The sequence below is a fragment of the Saccoglossus kowalevskii genome, chromosome 2 (genome assembly GCF_978046115.1).
Source record: "Saccoglossus kowalevskii chromosome 2, keSacKowa6.1, whole genome shotgun sequence".
Classification (NCBI taxonomy): Eukaryota; Metazoa; Hemichordata; class Enteropneusta; family Harrimaniidae; genus Saccoglossus; species Saccoglossus kowalevskii.
The window spans coordinates 43,424,808-43,445,588 of record NC_140642.1 but is presented as its reverse complement, the minus strand read 5'-3'; the positions used below and the strand labels follow the sequence as shown (position 1 = coordinate 43,445,588).

At 44.3% G+C, this 20,781-nt stretch overlaps 1 protein-coding gene across 1 annotated transcript in view; it reads left to right on the top strand.

Moving 5' to 3' along the window:
* Nucleotides 1–20,781, top strand: part of LOC102805772 (protein O-mannosyl-transferase 2-like) — a 150,470-nt gene that overhangs the window by 85,868 nt on the left and 43,821 nt on the right. Inside the window, exon 7 of the mRNA XM_085505840.1 lies at nucleotides 16,599–16,705. Coding sequence (XP_085361966.1) covers nucleotides 16,599–16,705 — 107 coding nt within the window. The remainder of the gene's footprint in view (nucleotides 1–16,598; nucleotides 16,706–20,781) is intronic.

Here is a 20,781-nt window from a genome sequence, read left to right as displayed (position 1 = left end):
ATACCCCCTTGAATGCCAGCTTTGAAATGGCACAGCCAACTCACAACCCTTTGAATGCCAGCTTTGAAATAGCTCAGCCAACTCATAACCCTTTGAATGCCAGTTTCAAAATAGCTCAGTCAACGCATACCCCTTTGAATGCCAGCTTTGAAATAGCTCAGCCAACTCATAACCCTTTGAATGCCAGCTTTGAAATGGTTTAGCCAACTCATACCCTTTTGAATGCCAGCTTTGAAATGGCACAGCCAACTCATAACCCTTTGAATGCCAACTTTGAAATTGTTTAGCCAACTCATAACCCTTTGAATGCCAGCTTTGAAATGGTTTAGCCAACTCATACCCCTTTTGAATGCCAGCTTTGAATTTGCACGGCCAACTCATACCCCCTTTGAATGCCAGCTATGAAATGGCACAGCCAACTCATACCTTTTTGAATGCCAGCTTTGAAATGGCACAGCCAACTCATACCCCTTTGAATGCCAGCTTTGAAATAGCTCAGCCAACTCATAACCCTTTGAATGCCAGCTTCAAAATAGCTCAGCCAACTCGTACCCCCTTGAATGCCAGCTTTGAAATGGCACAGCCAACTCATACCCCTTTGAATGCATGCTTTGAAATTGCTCAGCCAACTCATAACCCTTTGAATGCCAGCTTTGAAGTGGCTCAGCCAACTCATACCCCCTTGAATGCCAGTTTTGAAATGGCTCAGCCAACTCATACCCTTTGAATGCAAGCTTTGAAATTGCTCAGCCAACTCATAACCCTTTGAATGCCAGCTTTGAAGTGGCTCAGCCAACTCATACCCCTTTGAATGCCAGTTTTGAAATGGCTCAGCCAACTCATACCCTTTGAATGCAAGCTTTGAAATTGCTCAGCCAACTCATACCTTCTTTGAATGCCAGCTTTGAAATGGCACAGCCAACTCATACCCCTTTGAATGCAAGCTTTGACATGGCTCAGCCAACTCAAACCCATTTGAATGTAAGCTTTGACATGGCTCAGCCAACTCAAACCCCTTTGAATGCAAGCTTTGAAATGGCACAGCCAACTCATACCCCTTTGAATGCCAGCTATGAAATGGCACAGGCAACTCATACCCCTTTGAATGCAAGCTTTGACATGGCTCAGCCAACTCAAACCCTTTTGAATGTAAGCTTTGACATGGCTCAGCCAACTCATACCCCCTTGCATGCCAGCTTTGAAATGGTTTAGCCAACTCATATTAACCTTGAATGCCAGCATTGACATGGTTCAGCCAACTCATACCCCTTGAATGCCAGCTTTGAAATGGCACAGCCAACTCATACTACCCTTGAATGCCAGCTTTGAAATGGTTTAGCCAACTCATACCACCCTTGAATGCAAACTTTGAAATGGTCAGCCAACTCATATTACTCTTGAATGCCAACTTTGAAATGGTCAGCCAACTCATACTACTCTTGAATGCCAACTTTGAAATGGCTCAGCCAACTTATACCACCCTTGAATGCCAACTTTGAAATGGTCAGCCAACTCATACCACCCTTGAATGCCAACTTTAAAATGGTCAGCCAATCATACCCCCTTGAATGCCAGCTTTGAAAAGGCTCAGCCACCTCATACTTCTTGAATGCCAGCTTTGAAATGGCTCAGCCAAATCATACCGCCTTGAATGCCAGCTTTGACAAGGCTCAGCCACCTCATATTTCTTGAATGCCAGCTTTGCAATGGCTCATCCAACTCATACTACCCTTGAATGCCAGTTTTGAAATGGCTCAGCCAACTCATACCCTTTTGAATGCAAGCTTTGAAATTGCTCAGCCAACTCACACTCCCTTCGAATGCCAGCATTGAAATGGCACAGCCAACTCATACCCCTTTGAATGTAAGCTTTGACATGGCTCAGCCAACTCATACCATCCTTGAATGCCAGCTCTGAAAAGGCTCAGCCATCTCACTCTTCTTGAATGCCTGCTTTGAAATGGCACAGCCAACTCATACCCCTTTGAATGCAAGCTTTGAAATAGCTCAGCCAACTGAAAGTCCTTTGAATGTAAGCTTTGACATGGCTCAGCCAACTCATACCCCCTTGAATGCCAGCTTTGAAATGGTTTAACCAACTCATACTAACCTTGAATGCCAGCTTTGAAATGGTTTAGCCAACTCATACTAACCTTGAATGCCAGCGTTGACATGGTTCAGCCAACTCATACCCCCTTGAATGCCAGCTTTGAAAAGGCTCAGCCCTCACATACTTCTTGAATGCCAGCTTTGAAATGGCTCATCCAACTCATACCCCCTTGAATGCCAGCTTTGAAATGGCTCAGCCAACTCATACCACCCTTGAATGCCAACTTTGAAATGGCTCAGCCAAGTTATACCACTCTTGAATGCCAACTTTGAAATGGTTAGCCAACTCATACCACCTTTGAATGCAAACTTTGAAATGGTCAGCCAACTCATACTACTCTTGAATGCCAACTTTGAAATGTCTCAGCCAACTTATACCACCCTCGAATGCCAACTTTGAAAAAGTCAGCCAACTCATACCACCCTTGAATGCCAACTATGAAATGGTCAGCCAACTCATACCCCCTTGAATGCCAGCTTTGAAAAGGCTCAGCCACCTCATACTTCTTGAATGCCAGCTTTGAAATGCCTCAGCCAACTCATACCCCCTTGAATGCCAGCTTTGAAATGGCACAGCCAACTCATACTACCCTTGAATGCCAGCTTTGAATTGGTTTAGCCAACTCATACCCCCTTTGAATGCCAGCTATGAAATGGCACAGCCAACTCATACCTTTTTGAATGCCCGCTTTAAAATTGCTTAGCCAACTCATACCCCCTTTGAATGCCAGCTTTGAAATGGCACAGCCAACTCATACCCCTTTGAATACCAGCTTTGAAATAGCTCAGCCAACTCATAACCCTTTTGAATGCCAGCTTCAAAATAGCTCAGCCAACTCGTACCCCCTTGAATGCCAGCTTTGAAATGGCACAGCCAACTCATACCCTTTTGAATGCCAGCTTTGAAATGGCACAGCCAACTCATACCTTTTTGAATGCCAGCTATGAAATGGCACTGCCAACTCATACCCCTTTGAATGCAAGCTTTGACATGGCTCAGCCAACTCAAACCCTTTTGAATGTAAGCTTTGACATGGCTCAGCCAACCCATACCCTCTTGAATGCCAGCTTTGAAAAGGCTCAGCCATCACATACTTCTTGAATGCCAGCTTTGAAATGGCTCATCCAACTCATACCCCCTTGAATGCCAGCTTTGAAATGGCTCAGCCAACTCATACCACCCTTGAATGCCAACTTTGAAATGGCTCAGCCAAGTTATACCACTCTTGAATGCCAACTTTGAAATGGTTAGCCAACTTATACCACCCTCGAATGCCAACTTTGAAAAAGTCAGCCAACTCATACCACCCTTGAATGCCAACTATGAAATGGTCAGCCAACTCATACCCCATTGAATGCCAGCTTTGAAAAGGCTCAGCCACCTCATACTTCTTGAATGCCAGCTTTGAAATGCCTCAGCCAACTCATACCCCTTTGAATGCCAGCTTTGAAATGGCACAGCCAACTCATACTACCCTTGAATGCCAGCTTTGAAATGGTTTAGCCAACTCATATAACCTTGAATGCCAGCGTTGACATGGTTCAGCCAACTCATACCCCCTTGAATGCCAGCTTTGTAATGGCACAGGCAACTCATAACCCTTTGAATGCCAGCTTTGAAATGGTTTAGCCAACTCATAACCCTTTGAATGCCAGCTTTGAAATGGTTTAGCCAACTCATACCCCCTTGAATGCCAGCTTTGAAATGGCACAGCCAACTCACAACCCTTTGAATGCCAGCTTTGAAATAGCTCAGCCAACTCATAACCCTTTGAATGCCAGTTTCAAAATAGCTCAGTCAACGCATACCCCTTTGAATGCCAGCTTTGAAATAGCTCAGCCAACTCATAACCCTTTGAATGCCAGCTTTGAAATGGTTTAGCCAACTCATACCCTTTTGAATGCCAGCTTTGAAATGGCACAGCCAACTCATAACCCTTTGAATGCCAACTTTGAAATTGTTTAGCCAACTCATAACCCTTTGAATGCCAGCTTTGAAATGGTTTAGCCAACTCATACCCCTTTTGAATGCCAGCTTTGAATTGGCACGGCCAACTCATACCCCCTTTGAATGCCAGCTATGAAATGGCACAGCCAACTCATACCTTTTTGAATGCCAGCTTTGAAATGGCACAGCCAACTCATACCCCTTTGAATGCCAGCTTTGAAATAGCTCAGCCAACTCATAACCCTTTGAATGCCAGCTTCAAAATAGCTCAGCCAACTCGTACCCCCTTGAATGCCAGCTTTGAAATGGCACAGCCAACTCATACCCCTTTGAATGCATGCTTTGAAATTGCTCAGCCAACTCATAACCCTTTGAATGCCAGCTTTGAAGTGGCTCAGCCAACTCATACCCCCTTGAATGCCAGTTTTGAAATGGCTCAGCCAACTCATACCCTTTGAATGCAAGCTTTGAAATTGCTCAGCCAACTCATAACCCTTTGAATGCCAGCTTTGAAGTGGCTCAGCCAACTCATACCCCTTTGAATGCCAGTTTTGAAATGGCTCAGCCAACTCATACCCTTTGAATGCAAGCTTTGAAATTGCTCAGCCAACTCATACCTTCTTTGAATGCCAGCTTTGAAATGGCACAGCCAACTCATACCCCTTTGAATGCAAGCTTTGACATGGCTCAGCCAACTCAAACCCATTTGAATGTAAGCTTTGACATGGCTCAGCCAACTCAAACCCCTTTGAATGCAAGCTTTGAAATGGCACAGCCAACTCATACCCCTTTGAATGTCAACTTTGAAATGGCTCAGCCAACTTATACCACTCTTGAATGCCAACTTTGAAATGGTCAGCCAACTCATACCACCCTTGAATGCCAACTTTGAAATGGTCAGCAAACTCATACCACCCTTGAATGCCAACTTTAAAATGGTCAGCCAATCATACCCCCTTGAATGCCAGCTTTGAAAAGGCTCAGCCACCTCATACTTCTTGAATGCCAGCTTTGAAATGGCTCAGCCAAATCATACCGCCTTGAATGCCAGCTTTGACAAGGCTCAGCCACCTCATATTTCTTGAATGCCAGCTTTGCAATGGCTCATCCAACTCATACTACCCTTGAATGCCAGTTTTGAAATGGCTCAGCCAACTCATACCCTTTTGAATGCAAGCTTTGAAATTGCTCAGCCAACTCACACTCCCTTTGAATGCCAGCATTGAAATGGCACAGCCAACTCATACCCCTTTGAATGTAAGCTTTGACATGGCTCAGCCAACTCATACCATCCTTGAATGCCAGCTCTGAAAAGGCTCAGCCATCTCACTCTTCTTGAATGCCTGCTTTGAAATGGCACAGCCAACTCATACCCCTTTGAATGCAAGCTTTGAAATAGCTCAGCCAACTGAAAGTCCTTTGAATGTAAGCTTTGACATGGCTCAGCCAACTCATACCATCCTTGAATGCCAGCTTTGAAATGGCACAGCGAACTCATACTACCCTTGAATGCCAGCTTTGAAATGGTTTAGCCAACTCATACTACCCTTGAATGCCAGCTTTGAAATGGCTCAGCCAACTCATACCACCCTTGAATACCAACTTTGAAATGGCTCAGCCAACTTATACCACCCTTGAATGCCAATTTTGAAATGGTCAGCCAACTCATACCACCCTTGAATGCATACTTTGAAATGGTCAGCCAACTCATACCCTCTTGAATGCCTACTTTGAAATTGTTAAGCCAACTCATACCCTTTTGAATGCCAGCTTTGAAGTGGCTCAGGCAACTCACACCCCTTTAGATGTCAGCTTTGAAATGGCTCAGCCAACTCATACCACCCTTCAATGCCAACTGTGAAATGGTCAGCCAACTCATACCACCCTTGAATGTCAACTTTGAAATGGTCAGCCAACTTATACCTCCTTGAATTCCCGCTTTGAATTGGCTCAGTCAACTCACAACCCTTTAGATGCCAGCTCGGAAATGGCTCAGCCAACTTATACCCCCTTGAATGCCAGATTTGAAATGGCTCAGCCAACTCATACTACCCTCAAATGCCAGCTTTAAAATGGTCAGCCAACTCATACTACCCTTGAATTCCAGCTTTGAAATGGTCAGCCAACTCATACTCCCCTTGAATTCCAGCTTTGAAATGGTCAGCCAACTCATACCCCCTCAAATGCCAGCTTTGAAAAGGCTCAGCCATCTCATACTTCTTGAATGCCAGCTTTGAAATGGCTCAGCCAACTCATACTAACCTTGAATGCCAGCTTTGAAATGGTTTAGCCAACTCATACCCCCTGAATGTCTGCTTTGAAATGGTCAGCCAACTCATACCCCCTTGAATGCTAGCTTTGAAATAGCTCAGCCAACTCATAACCCTTTGAATACCAGCTTTGAAATGGTTTAGCCAACTCATACTTCTTTGAATGCCTGCTTTGAAATGGCATAGCCAACTCATAACCCTTTGAATGCCAACTTTGAAATGGTTTAGCAAACTCATAACCCTTTGAATGCCAGCTTTGAAATGGTTTAGCCAACTCATACCCCCTTTGAATGCCAGCTTTGAAATGGAACAGCCAACTCATACCCCCTTTGAATGCCAGCTATGAAATGGCACAGCCAACTCATACCCCTTTTAATGCAAGCTTTGAAATTGCTCAGCCAACGCATAACCCTTTGAATGCCAGCTTTTAAATGGCTCAGCCAACTCATACCCCTTTGAATGCAAGCTTTGAAATTGCTCAGCCAACTCATAACCCTTTGAATGCCAGCTTTTAAATGGCACAGCCAACTCATACTCCCTTTGAATGCCAGTTTTGAAATGGCTCAGCCAACTCATACCCCTTTTAATGCAAGCTTTGAAATTGCTCAGCCAATTCATACTCCCTTTGAATGCCTGCTTTGAAATGGCACAGCCAACTCATACCCCTTTGAATGCAAGCTTTGAAATAGATCAGCCAACCGAAAGTCCTTTGAATGTAAGCTTTGACATGGCTCAGCCAACTCATACCACCCTTGAATGCCAGCTCTGAAAAGGCTCAGCCATCTCATTCTTCTTGAATGCCAGCTTTGAAATGGCTCAGCCAACTCATACCACCCTTGAATGTCAACTTTGAAATGGCTCAGCCAACTTATACCACTCTTGAATGCCAACTTTGAAATGGTCAGCCAACTCATACCACCCTTGAATGCCAACTTTGAAATGGTCAGCAAACTCATACTACTCTAGAATGCCAACTGTGAAATGGTCAGCCAACTCATACCACCCTTGAATGTCAACTTTGAAATGGTCAGCCAACTTATATCTCCTTGAATTCCCGCTTTGAATTGGCTCAGTCAACTCACAACCCTTTAGATGCCAGCTCGGAAATGGCTCAGCCAACTTATACCCCCTTGAATGCCAGATTTGAAATGGCTCAGCCAACTCATACTACCCTCAAATGCCAGCTTTGAAATGGTCAGCCAACTCATACTACCCTTGAATTCCAGCTTTGAAATGGTCAGCCAACTCATACTCCCCTTGAATTCCAGCTTTGAAATGGTCAGCCAACTCATACCCCCTCAAATGCCAGCTTTGAAATGGTTCAGCCAACTCATACCACCCTTGAATGCCAACTTTGAAATGGTCAGCCAACTCATACCCCCTTGAATGCCAGCTTTGAAAAGGCTCAGCCATCTCATACTTCTTGAATGCCAGCTTTGAAATGGCTCAGCCAACTCATACTAACCTTGAATGCCAGCTTTGAAATGGTTTAGCCAACTCATACCCCCTGAATGCCTGCTTTGAAATGGTCAGCCAACTCATATCCCCTTGAATGCTAGCTTTGAAATAGCTCAGCCAACTCATAACCCTTTGAATACCAGCTTTGAAATGGTTTAGCCAACTCATACTTCTTTGAATGCCTGCTTTGAAATGGCATAGCCAACTCATAACCCTTTGAATGCCAACTTTGAAATGGTTTAGCCAACTCATAACCCTTTGAATGCCAGCTTTGAAATGGTTTAGCCAACTCATACCCCCTTTGAATGCCAGCTTTGAAATGGAACAGCCAACTCATACCCCCTTTGAATGCCAGCTATGAAATGGCACAGCCAACTCATACCCCTTTTAATGCAAGCTTTGAAATTGCTCAGCCAACTCATAACCCTTTGAATGCCAGCTTTTAAATGGCTCAGCCAACTCATACCCCTTTGAATGCAAGCTTTGAAATTGCTCAGCCAACTCATAACCCTTTGAATGCCAGCTTTTAAATGGCACAGCCAACTCATACTCCCTTTGAATGCCAGTTTTGAAATGGCTCAGCCAACTCATACCCCTTTTAATGCAAGCTTTGAAATTGCTCAGCCAATTCATACTCCCTTTGAATGCCTGCTTTGAAATGGCACAGCCAACTCATACCCCTTTGAATGCAAGCTTTGAAATAGCTCAGCCAACCGAAAGTCCTTTGAATGTAAGCTTTGACATGGCTCAGCCAACTCATACCACCCTTGAATGCCAGCTCTGAAAAGGCTCAGCCATCTCATTCTTCTTGAATGCCAGCTTTGAAATGGCTCAGCCAACTCATACCACCCTTGAATGTCAACTTTGAAATGGCTCAGCCAACTTATACCACCCTTGAATGCCAATTTTGAAATGGTCAGCCAACTTATACCACCCTTGAATGCCAATTTTGAAATGGTCAGCCAACTCATACCACCCTTGAATGCATACTTTGAAACGGTCAGCCAACTCATACCCTCTTGAATGCCAGCTTTGAAGTGGCTCAGCCAACTCATACCCCCTTAAATGCCAGTTTTGAAATGGCTCAGCCAACTCATACCCCTTTTAATGCAAGCTTTGAAATTGCTCAACCAACTCATACTCCCTTTGAATGCCAGCTTTGAAATGGCACAGCCAACTCATACCCCTTTGAATGCAAGCTTTGAAATGGCTCAGCCAACTCAAACTCTGTTGAATGTAAGCTTTGACATGGCTCAGCCAACTCATACCACCCTTGAATGCCAGCTCTGAAAAGGCTCAGCCATCTCATTCTTCTTGAATGCCAGCTTTGAAATGGCTTAGCCAACTCATACCCCTTGAATGCCAGCTTTGAAATGGCTCAGCCAACTCATACCACCCTTGAATGTCAACTTTGAAATGGCTCAGCCAACTTATACCACTCTTGAATGCCAACTTTGAAATGGCTCAGCCAACTTATACCACTCTTGAATGCCAACTTTGAAATGGTCAGCCAACTCATACCACCCTTGAATGCCAACTTTGAAATGGTCAGCAAACTCATACTACTCTAGAATGCCAACTTTGAAATGGTCAGCCAAATCATACCCCCTTGAATGCTAGCTTTGAAATAGCTCAGCCAACTCATAACCCTTTGAATACCAGCTTTGAAATGGTTTAGCCAACTCATACTTCTTTGAATGCCTGCTTTGAAATGGCATAGCCAACTCATAACCCTTTGAATGCCAACTTTGAAATGGTTTAGCCAACTCATAACCCTTTGAATGCCAGCTTTGAAATGGTTTAGCCAACTCATACCCCCTTTGAATGCCAGCTTTGAAATGGCACAGCCAACTCATACCCCCTTTGAATGCCAGCTATGAAATGGCACAGCCAACTCATACCCCTTTTAATGCAAGCTTTGAAATTGCTCAGCCAACTCATAACCCTTTGAATGCCAGCTTTTAAATGGCTCAGCCAACTCATACCCCTTTGAATGCAAGCTTTGAAATTGCTCAGCCAACTCATAACCCTTTGAATGCCAGCTTTTAAATGGCACAGCCAACTCATACTCCCTTTGAATGCCAGTTTTGAAATGGCTCAGCCAACTCATACCCCTTTTAATGCAAGCTTTGAAATTGCTCAGCCAATTCATACTCCCTTTGAATGCCTGCTTTGAAATGGCACAGCCAACTCATACCCCTTTGAATGCAAGCTTTGAAATAGCTCAGCCAACCGAAAGTCCTTTGAATGTAAGCTTTGACATGGCTCAGCCAACTCATACCACCCTTGAATGCCAGCTCTGAAAAGGCTCAGCCATCTCATTCTTCTTGAATGCCAGCTTTGAAATGGCTCAGCCAACTTATACCACCCTTGAATGTCAACTTTGAAATGGCACAGCCAATTCATACTACTCTAGAATGCCAACTTTGAAATGGTCAGCCAAATCATACCGCCTTGAATGCCAGCTTTGACAAGGCTCAGCCACCTCATACTTCTTGAATGCCAGCTTTGCAATGGCTCATCCAACTCATACCCCCTTGAATGCCAGCTTTGAAATGGCACAGCCAATTCATACTACCCTTGAATGCCAGTTTTGAAATGGCTCAGCCAACTCGTACCCTTTTGAATGCAAGCTTTGAAATTGCTCAGCCAACTCACACTCCCTTTGAATGCCAGCATTGAAATGGCACAGCCAACTCATACCCCTTTGAATGCAAGCTTTGAAATGGCCCAGCCAACTCAAACTTTTTTGAATGTAAGCTTTGACATGGCTCAGCCAACTCATACCATCCTTGAATGCCAGCTCTGAAAAGGCTCAGCCATCTCACTCTTCTTGAATGCCAGCTTTGAAATGGCTCAGCCAACTCATACCCCCTTGAATGCCAGCTTTGAAATGGCTCAGCCAACTCATACCACCCTTGAATGTCAACTTTGAAATGGCTCAGCCAACTTATACCACTCTTGAATGCCAACTTTGAAATGGCTCAGCCAACTCATACCACCCTTGAATGCCAACTTTGAAATGGTCAGCCAACTCATACTTCTCTTGAATGCCAACGTTGAAATGGTCAGCCAAATCATACCCCCTTGAATGCCAGCTTTGACAAGGCTCAGCCACCTCATACTTCTTGAATGCCAGCTTTGAAATGGCTCAGCCAACTCATACCCACTTGAATGCCAGCTTTGAAATGGCACAGCGAACTCATACTACCCTTGAATGCCAGCTTTGAAATGGTTTAGCCAACTCATACTACCCTTGAATGCCAGCTTTGAAATGGCTCAGCCAACTCATACCACCCTTGAATGTCAACTTTGAAATGGCTCAGCCAACTTATACCACCCTTGAATGCCAATTTTGAAATGGTCAGCCAACTCATACCACCCTTGAATGCATACTTTGAAACGGTCAGCCAACTCATACCCTCTTGAATGCCTACTTTGAAATTGTTAAGCCAACTCATACCCTTTTGAATGCCAGCTTTGAAGTGGCTCAGCCAACTCACACCCCTTTAGATGCCAGCTTTGAAATGGCTCAGCCAACTCATACCACCCTTCAATGCCAACTGTGAAATGGTCAGCCAACTCATACCACCCTTGAATGTCAACTTTGAAATGGTCAGCCAACTTATACCTCCTTGAATTCCCGCTTTGAATTGGCTCAGTCAACTCACAACCCTTTAGATGCCAGCTTGGAAATGGCTCTGCCAACTTATACCCCCTTGAATGCCAGATTTGAAATGGCTCAGCCAACTCATACTACCCTCAAATGCCAGCTTTGAAATAGTCAGCCAACTCATACTACCCTTGAATTCCAGCTTTGAAATGGTCAGCCAACTCATACTCCCCTTGAATTCCAGCTTTGAAATGGTCAGCCATCTCATACCCCCTCAAATGCCAGCTTTGAAATGGTTCAGCCAACTCAAACCTCCCTTGAATGCCAACTTTGAAATGGTCAGCCAACTCATACCCCCTTGAATGCCAGCTTTGAAAAGGCTCAGCCATCTCATACTTCTTGAATGCCAGCTTTGAAATGGCTCAGCCAACTCATACTAACCTTGAATGCCAGCTTCGAAATGGTTTAGCCAACTCATACCCCCTGAATGCCAGCTTTGAAATGGTCAGCCAACTCATACTCCCCTTGAATTCCAGCTTTGAAATGGTACAGCCAACTCACACTACCCTTGAATGCCAGCTTTGAAATGGTTTAGCCAACTCATACCCCCTGAATGCCAGCTTTGAAATGGCTCAGCCAACTCATACCCCCTTGAATGCCAGCTTTGAAATGGCTCAGCCAACTCATACCCCCTTAAATTCCAGCTTTGAAGTGGCTCAGCCAACTCATACCCCTTGAATGCCAGCTTTGAAATGGCACTGCCAACTCATACTACCCTTGAATGCCAGCTTTGAAATGGTTTAGCCAACTCATACTAACCTTGAATGCCAGCGTTGACATGGTTCAGCCAACTCATACCCCCTTGAATGCCAGCTTTGAAATGGCTCAGCCAACTCATACCACCCTTGAATGCCAACTTTGAAATGGTCAGCCAACTCATACCACCCTTGAATGCATACTTTGAAATAGTCAGCCAACTCATACCCCCTTGAATGCCAGCTTTGAAATAGCTCAGCCAACTCATAACCCTTTGAATACCAGCTTTGAAATTGTTTAGCCAACTCATACCCCTTTGAATGCCTGCTTTGAAATGGCATAGCCAACTCATAACCCTTTGAATGCCAACTTTGAAATGGTTTAGCCAACTCATACCCCCTTTGAATGCCAGCTTTGAAATGGAACAGCCAACTCATACCCCCTTTGAATGTCAGCTATGAAATGGCACAGCCAACTCATACCCCTTTGAATGCCAGCTTTGAAATTGCTCAGCCAACTCATACCCTTTTGAATGCAAGCTTTGAAATTGCTCAGCCAACTCAACCCCCTTTGAATGCCAGCTTTGAAATGGCACAGCCAACTCATACCCCTTTGAATGCCAGCTTTGAAAAGGCACAGCCAACTCATACCCCTTTGAATGCATGCTTTGAAATTGCTCAGCCAACTCATAACCCTTTGAATGCCAGCTTTGAAGTGGCTCAGCCAACTCATACCCGCTTGAATGCCAGTTTTGAAATGGCTCAGCCAACTCATGCCCCTTTTAATGCAAGCTTTGAAATTGCTCAACCAACTCATACTCCCTTTGAATGCCAGCTTTGAAATGGCACAGCCAACTCATACCCCTTTGAATGCAAGCTTTGAAATGGCTCAGCCAACTCATACCACCCTTGAATGCCAACTTTGAAATGGTCAGCCAACTCATACCACCCTTGAATGCATACTTTGAAATAGTCAGCCAACTCATACCCCCTTGAATGCCAGCTTTGAAATAGCTCAGCCAACTCATAACCCTTTGAATACCAGCTTTGAAATTGTTTAGCCAACTCATACCCCTTTGAATGCCTGCTTTGAAATGGCATAGCCAACTCATAACCCTTTGAATGCCAACTTTGAAATGGTTTAGCCAACTCATACCCCCTTTGAATGCCAGCTTTGAAATGGAACAGCCAACTCATACCCCCTTTGAATGTCAGCTATGAAATGGCACAGCCAACTCATACCCCTTTGAATGCCAGCTTTGAAATTGCTCAGCCAACTCATACCCTTTTGAATGCAAGCTTTGAAATTGCTCAGCCAACTCAACCCCCTTTGAATGCCAGCTTTGAAATGGCACAGCCAACTCATACCCCTTTGAATGCCAGCTTTGAAAAGGCACAGCCAACTCATACCCCTTTGAATGCATGCTTTGAAATTGCTCAGCCAACTCATAACCCTTTGAATGCCAGCTTTGAAGTGGCTCAGCCAACTCATACCCCCTTTAATGCCAGTTTTGAAATGGCTCAGCCAACTCATGCCCCTTTTAATGCAAGCTTTGAAATTGCTCAACCAACTCATACTACCTTTGAATGCCAGCTTTGAAATGGCACAGCCAACTCATACCCCTTTGAATGCAAGCTTTGAAATGGCTCAGCCAACTCAAACTCTGTTGAATGTAAGCTTTGACATGGTTCAGCCAACTCATACCCCCTTGAATGCCAGCTTTGAAATGGCTCAGCCAACTCATACCACCCTTGAATGCCAACTTTGAAATGGTCAGCCAACTCATACCACCTTGAATGCATACTTTGAAATAGTCAGCCAACTCATACCCCCTTGAATGCCAGCTTTGAAATAGCTCAGCCAACTCATAACCCTTTGAATACCAGCTTTGAAATTGTTTAGCCAACTCATACCCCTTTGAATGCCTGCTTTGAAATGGCATAGCCAACTCATAAGCCTTTGAATGCCAACTTTGAAATGGTTTAGCCAACTCATAACCCTTTGAATGCCAGCTTTGAAATGGTTTAGCCAACTCATACCCCCTTTGAATGCCAGCTTTGAAATGGAACAGCCAACTCATACCCCCTTTGAATGTCAGCTATGAAATGGCACAGCCAACTCATACCCCTTTGAATGCCAGCTTTGAAATTGCTCAGCCAACTCATACCCTTTTGAATGCAAGCTTTGAAATTGCTCAGCCAACTCAACCCCCTTTGAATGCCAGCTTTGAAATGGCACAGCCAACTCATACCCCTTTGAATGCCAGCTTTGAAAAGGCACAGCCAACTCATACCCCTTTGAATGCATGCTTTGAAATTGCTCAGCCAACTCATAACCCTTTGAATGCCAGCTTTGAAGTGGCTCAGCCAACTCATACCCCCTTGAATGCCAGTTTTGAAATGGCTCAGCCAACTCATACCCCTTTTAATGCAAGCTTTGAAATTGCTCAACCAACTCATACTCCCTTTGAATGCCAGCTTTGAAATGGCACAGCCAACTCATACCCCTTTGAATGCAAGCTTTGAAATGGCTCAGCCAACTCAAACTCTGTTGAATGTAAGCTTTGACATGGCTCAGCCAACTCATACCACCCTTGAATGCCAGCTCTGAAAAGGCTCAGCCATCTCATTCTTCTTGAATGCCAGCTTTGAAATGGCTTAGCCAACTCATACCCCTTGAATGCCAGCTTTGAAATGGCTCAGCCAACTCATACCACCCTTGAATGTCAACTTTGAAATGGCTCAGCCAACTTATACCACTCTTGAATGCCAACTTTGAAATGGTCAGCCAACTCATACTACTCTTGAATGCCAACTTTGAAATGGCTAAGCCAACTTATACCACCCTTGAATGCCAACTTTGAAATGGTCAGCCAACTCATACCACCCTTGAATGCCAACTTTGAAATGGCTCATCCAAATCATACCCCCTTGAATGCCAGCTTTGAAATGGCACAGCCAACTCATACTACCCTTGAATGCCAGTTTTGAAATGGCTCAGCCAACTCATACCCATTTGAATGCAAGCTTTGAAATGGCTCAGCAAACTCATACTACCCTTGAATTCCAGCTTTGAAATGGCTCAGTCAACTCATACTACCCTTGAACTCCAGCTTTGAAATGGCTCAGCCAACTCATACTACCCTTGAATGCCAGCTTTGAAATGGCTCAGCCAACTCATACTACCCTTGAATGCCATTTTGAAATGGCTCAGCCAACTCATTCCACCCTTGAATGCCAGCTTTGAAATGGCTCAGTCAACTCATGCTACCCTTGAATTCCAGCTTTGAAATGGCTCAGTCAACTCATACTACATTTGAATTCCAGCTTTGAAATGGCTCAGCCAACTCATACTACCCTTGAATGCCAGCTTTGAAATGGCTCAGCCAACTTATACCCCCTTGAATGCCAACTTTGAAATGGCTCAGCCAACTCATACCCCTTCAAATGCCAGCTTTGAAATGGCTCAGCCAACTCATACTACCCTTGAATGCCATTTTGAAATGGCTCAGCCAACTCATTCCACCCTTGAATGCCAGCTTTGAAATGGCTCAGTCAACTCATGCTACCCTTGAATTCCAGCTTTGAAATGGCTCAGTCAACTCATACTACATTTGAATTCCAGCTTTGAAATGGCTCAGCCAACTCATACCACCCTTGAATGCCAGATTTGAAATGGCTCAGTCAACTCATACTACCCTTGAATGCCAGCTTTGAAATGGCTCAGCCAACTCATACCCCCTTTGAATGCCAGATTTGAAATGGCTCAGTCAACTCATACTACATTTGAATGCCAGCTTTGAAATGGCTCAGCCAACTCATACTACCCTTGAATGTCAGCTTTGAAATGGCTCAGTCAACTCATACTACCCTTGAATAGAAGCTTTGAAATGGCTCAGCCAACTCATATTCCTTCAAATGCCAGCTTTGAAATGGCTCAGCCAACTCATACTACCCTTGAATGCCAGCTTTGAAATGGCTCAGTCAACTCATACTACCCTTGAATACAAGCTTTGAAATGGCTCAGCCAACTCATATTCCTTCAAATGCCAGCTTTGAAATGGCTCAGCCAACTCATACCACCCTTGAATGCCAGATTTGAAATGGCTCAGTCAACTCATACTACCCTTGAATGCCAGCTTTGAAATGGCTCAGTCAACTCATACTACCCTTGAATGCCAGCTTTGAAATGGCTCAGTCAACTCATATTATCCTTGAATTCCAGCTTTGAAATCTCTCAGTCAACTCATACTACCCTTGAATGCCAGCTTTGAGATGGCTCAGTCAACTCATACTACCCTTGAATGCCAGCTTTGAAATGGCTCTGCCAACTCGCACCACCCTTGAATGCCAGCTTTGAATCGGCTCAGTCAACTTGTGTTACTCCATTATATGGAATTTTAATTGCTAAATTCTTCACACAAAGAATTTAATTTATTTCACAGGTTATACTTATAAAACACTTGTTTATACGTGTAGTCTTCCTTATATTGATTCCTGCCATTATTTACATGATGTTTTTCTGCATTCACTTCAAAGTTTTGTCACTAAGGTAAGTGTTGATGGTATGTTTGACTGAATTATATTTCTCTTGTGACTGTGGGGGTGGGGGTGCATAGTTATTTTTTGAAAATGAACAGACAGGTTGTTTTGTAACTTGATTGAAAATGGTTGACTGGTGGCCATGTTGATTTTATTTTCATGTGTTCTAAGAAGCAGTGGTATTGAAAAGATAGAAATAAAAAATTATACGATATGTTCAGTTAGTGTTAACAGAACAGAATTGGACTAATCCAGTAGTTTGGCTGCCAATCCAGTAGTCTGGGATCAAGGTTGGACTAAATCAGTAGCCTGGGGTCAGAGTTGGACTAAATCAGTAGTCTGGGATCAGGGTTGAACTAAATCAGTAGTCTGGGATCAGGGTTGAACTAAATCAGTAGTCTGGAATCAGGGCTGGACTAATTTAGTAGTCTGGGATCAGGGTTGGACTAAATCAGTAGTCTGGGATCAGGGCTGGAATAATTTGATAGTCTGGGATCAGGGTTGGACTAAATCAGTTGTCTGGGATCTGGGTTGGACTAAATCGGTAGTTTGGGATTTTGGTTGAACTAAATCAGTAGTCTGGGGTCATGGTTGGACTAAATCAGTGGTCTGGGGTCAGGGTTGGACTAAATCAGTAGTCTGGGATCAGAGTTGGACTAATTTAGTAGTCTGGTATCTGGGTTGGACTAAATCAGTAGTCTGGGATCAGGGTTGAACTAAATCAGTAGTCTGGGGTCAGGGTTGGACTAATTTAGTAGTCTGGGATCAGGGTTGGACTAAATCAGTAGTCTGGGTTCAGGGTTGAACTAAATCAGTAGTCTGGGATCAGGGCTGGACTAATTTAGTAGTCTGGGATCAGGGTTGGACTAAATCAGTAGTCTGGGATCAGGGTTGGACTAAGTCAGTAGTCTGGGTTCAGGGCTGGACTAATTTAGTAGTCTGGGATCAGGGTAGGACTAAATCAGTAGTCTGGGATCAGGGCTGGACTAATTTAGTAGTCTGGGATCAGGGTTGGACTAAATCAGTAGTCTGGGATCTGGGTTGGACTAAATCAGTAGTCTGGGGTCAGGGTTGGACTAAAGAAGTAGTCTGGTGCCAGGGTTGGACTAAATCAGTAGTCTAGGATCAGAGTTGGACTAAATCAGTAGTCTTGGGTCAGGGTTGGACTAATTTAGTAGTCTGGGATCTGGGTTGGACTAAATCAGTAGTCTGGGATCTGGGTTGGACTAAATCAGTAGTCTGGGATCAGGGTTGGACTAATTTAGTAGTCTGGGATTAGGGTTGGACTAAATCAATAGTCTGGGATCAGGGTTGAACTAAATCAGTAGTCTGGGATCAGGGTTGAACTAAATCAGTAGTCTGGGGTCAGGGTTGGACTAATTTAGTAGTCTGGGATCAGGGTTGAACTAAATCAGTAGTCTGGGATCAGGGCTGGACTAATTTAGTAGTCTGGGATCAGGGTTGGACTAAATCAGTAGTCTGGGGTCAGGGTTGGACTAAATAAGTAGTCTGGTATCAGGGCTTGACTAATTTAGTAGTCTGGGATCAGGGTTGGACTAAATATGTTGTCTGGGATCTGGGTTGGACTGAATCAGTAGTCTGGTATCTGGGTTGGACTAAATCAGTAGTCTGGGGTCAGGGTTTTGACTGAATAAGTAGTCTGGGGTCAGGGTTGGACTGAATCACTAGTCTGGGATCTGTGTTGGACTAAATCAGTAGTCTGGGGGTCAGGGTTGGACTAAATAATTAGTCTGGGGGTCAGGGTTGGACTAAATCAGTAGTCTGGGATCAGGGTTGGACTAAATCAGTAGTCTGGGATCAGGGCTGGACTAATTTAGTAGTCCGGGATCAGGGCTGGACTAAATCAATAGTCTGGGATCAGCGCTGGACTAATTTAGTAGTCTGGGATCAGGGTTGAACTAAATCAGTAGTCTGGGGTCAGGGTTGGACTAATTTAGTAGTCTGGGATCAGGGTTGAACTAAATCAGTAGTCTGGGATCAGGGCTGGACTAATTTAGTAGTCTGGGATCAGGGTTGGACTAAATCAGTAGTCTGGGGTCAGGGTTGGACTAAATAAGTAGTCTGGTATCAGGGCTGGACTAATTTAATAGTCTGGGATCAGGGTTGGACTAAATATGTTCTCTGTGATCTGGGTTGGACTAAATCAGTAGTCTGGGATCTGGGTTGGACTAAATCAGTAGTCTGGGGTCAGGGTTGGACTAAATAAGTAGTCTGGGGGTCAGGGTTGGACTAAATCAGTAGTCTGGGATCGGAGTTGGACTAAATCAGTAGTCTTGGGTCAGGGTTTGACTAAATCAGTAGTCTGGGATCAGGGTTGAACTAATTTAGTAGTCTGGGATCAGGGTTGAACGAATTTAGTAGTCTGGGATCAGGGTTGAACTAAATCAGTAGTTTGGGATCAGGGTTGAACTAAATCAGTAGTCTGGGATCAGGGCTGGACTAATTTAGTAGTCTGGGATCAGGGTTGAACTAAATCAGTAGTCTGGGGTCAGGGTTGGACTAATTTAGTAGTCTGGGATCAGGGTTGAACTAAATCAGTAGTCTGGGATCAGGGCTGGACTAATTTAGTAGTCTTGGACCAGGGTTAGACTAAATCAGTAGTCTTGGATCAGGGCTGGAATAATTTAGTAGTCTGGGACCAGGGTTGGACTAAATCAGTAGTCTGGGATCAGGGCTGGACTAATTTAGTAGTCTGGGATCAGGGTTGGACTAAATCAGTTGTCTGGGATCTGGGTTGGACTAAATCAGTAGTCTGGGATCTGTGTTGGACTAAATCAGTAGTCTGGGGGTCAGGGTTGGACTAAATAATTAGTCTGGGGGTCAGGGTTGGACTAAATCAGTAGTCTGGGATCAGGGTTGGACTAAATCAGTAGTCTGGGATCAGGGCTGGACTAATTTAGTAGTCCGGGATCAGGGCTGGACTAAATCAATAGTCTGGGATCAGCGCTGGACTAATTTAGTAATCTGGGATCAGGGTTGAACTAAATCAGTAGTCTGGGGTCAGGGTTGGACTAATTTAGTAGTCTGGGATCAGGGTTGAACTAAATCAGTAGTCTGGGATCAGGGCTGGACTAATTTAGTAGTCTGGGACCAGGGTTAGACTAAATCAGTAGTCTTGGATCAGGGCTGAACTAATTTAGTAGTCTGGGACCAGGGTTGAACTAAATCAGTAGTCTGGGATCAGGGCTGGACTAATTTAGTAGTCTGGGATCAGGGTTGAACTAAATCAGTAGTATGGGGTCAGGGTTGGACTAATTTAGTAGTCTGGGATCAGGGTTGAACTAAATCAGTAGTCTGGGATCAGGGCTGGACTAATTTAGTAGTCTGGGATCAGGGTTGGACTAAATCAGTAGTCTGGGGTCAGGGTTGGACTAAATAAGTAGTCTGGTATCAGGGCTGGACTAATTTAGTAGTCTGGGATCAGGGTTGGACTAAATATGTAGTCTGGGATCAGGGTTGAACTAAATCAGTAGTCTGGGGTTAGGGTTGGACTAATTTAGTAGTCCGGGATCAGGGTTAGACTAAATTAGTAGTCTGGGATCAGGGTTGGACTAAATCAGTAGTCTTTGATCATGGTTGAACTAAATCAGTAGTCTGGGATCATGGCTGGACAAATTTAGTTGTCTGGGATCTGGGTTGGACTAAATCAGTAGTCAAGGATCAGAGTTGGACTAAATCAGTAGTCTTGGGTCAGGGTTGGACTAGTTTAGTAGTCTGGGATCAGGGTTGGACTAAATCTGTAGTCTAGGATCAGAGCTGGACTAATTTAGTAGTCCGGGATCAGGGTTGGACTAATTCAGTAGTCTGGGATCAGTGTTGGACTAAATCAGTAGTCTTGGGTCAGGGTTGGACTAAATCAGTAGTCTGGGATCAGGGTTGAACTAAATTAGTAGTCTTGGGTCAGGGTTGGACTAATTTAGTAGTCCGGGACCAGGGTTAGACTAAATAAGTAGTCTGGGATCAGGGTTAGACTAAATCAGTAGTTTGGGATCAGGGTTGAACTAAATCAGTAGTCTGGGATCAGGGCTGGACTAATTTAGTTGTCTGGGATCTGGGTTGGACTAA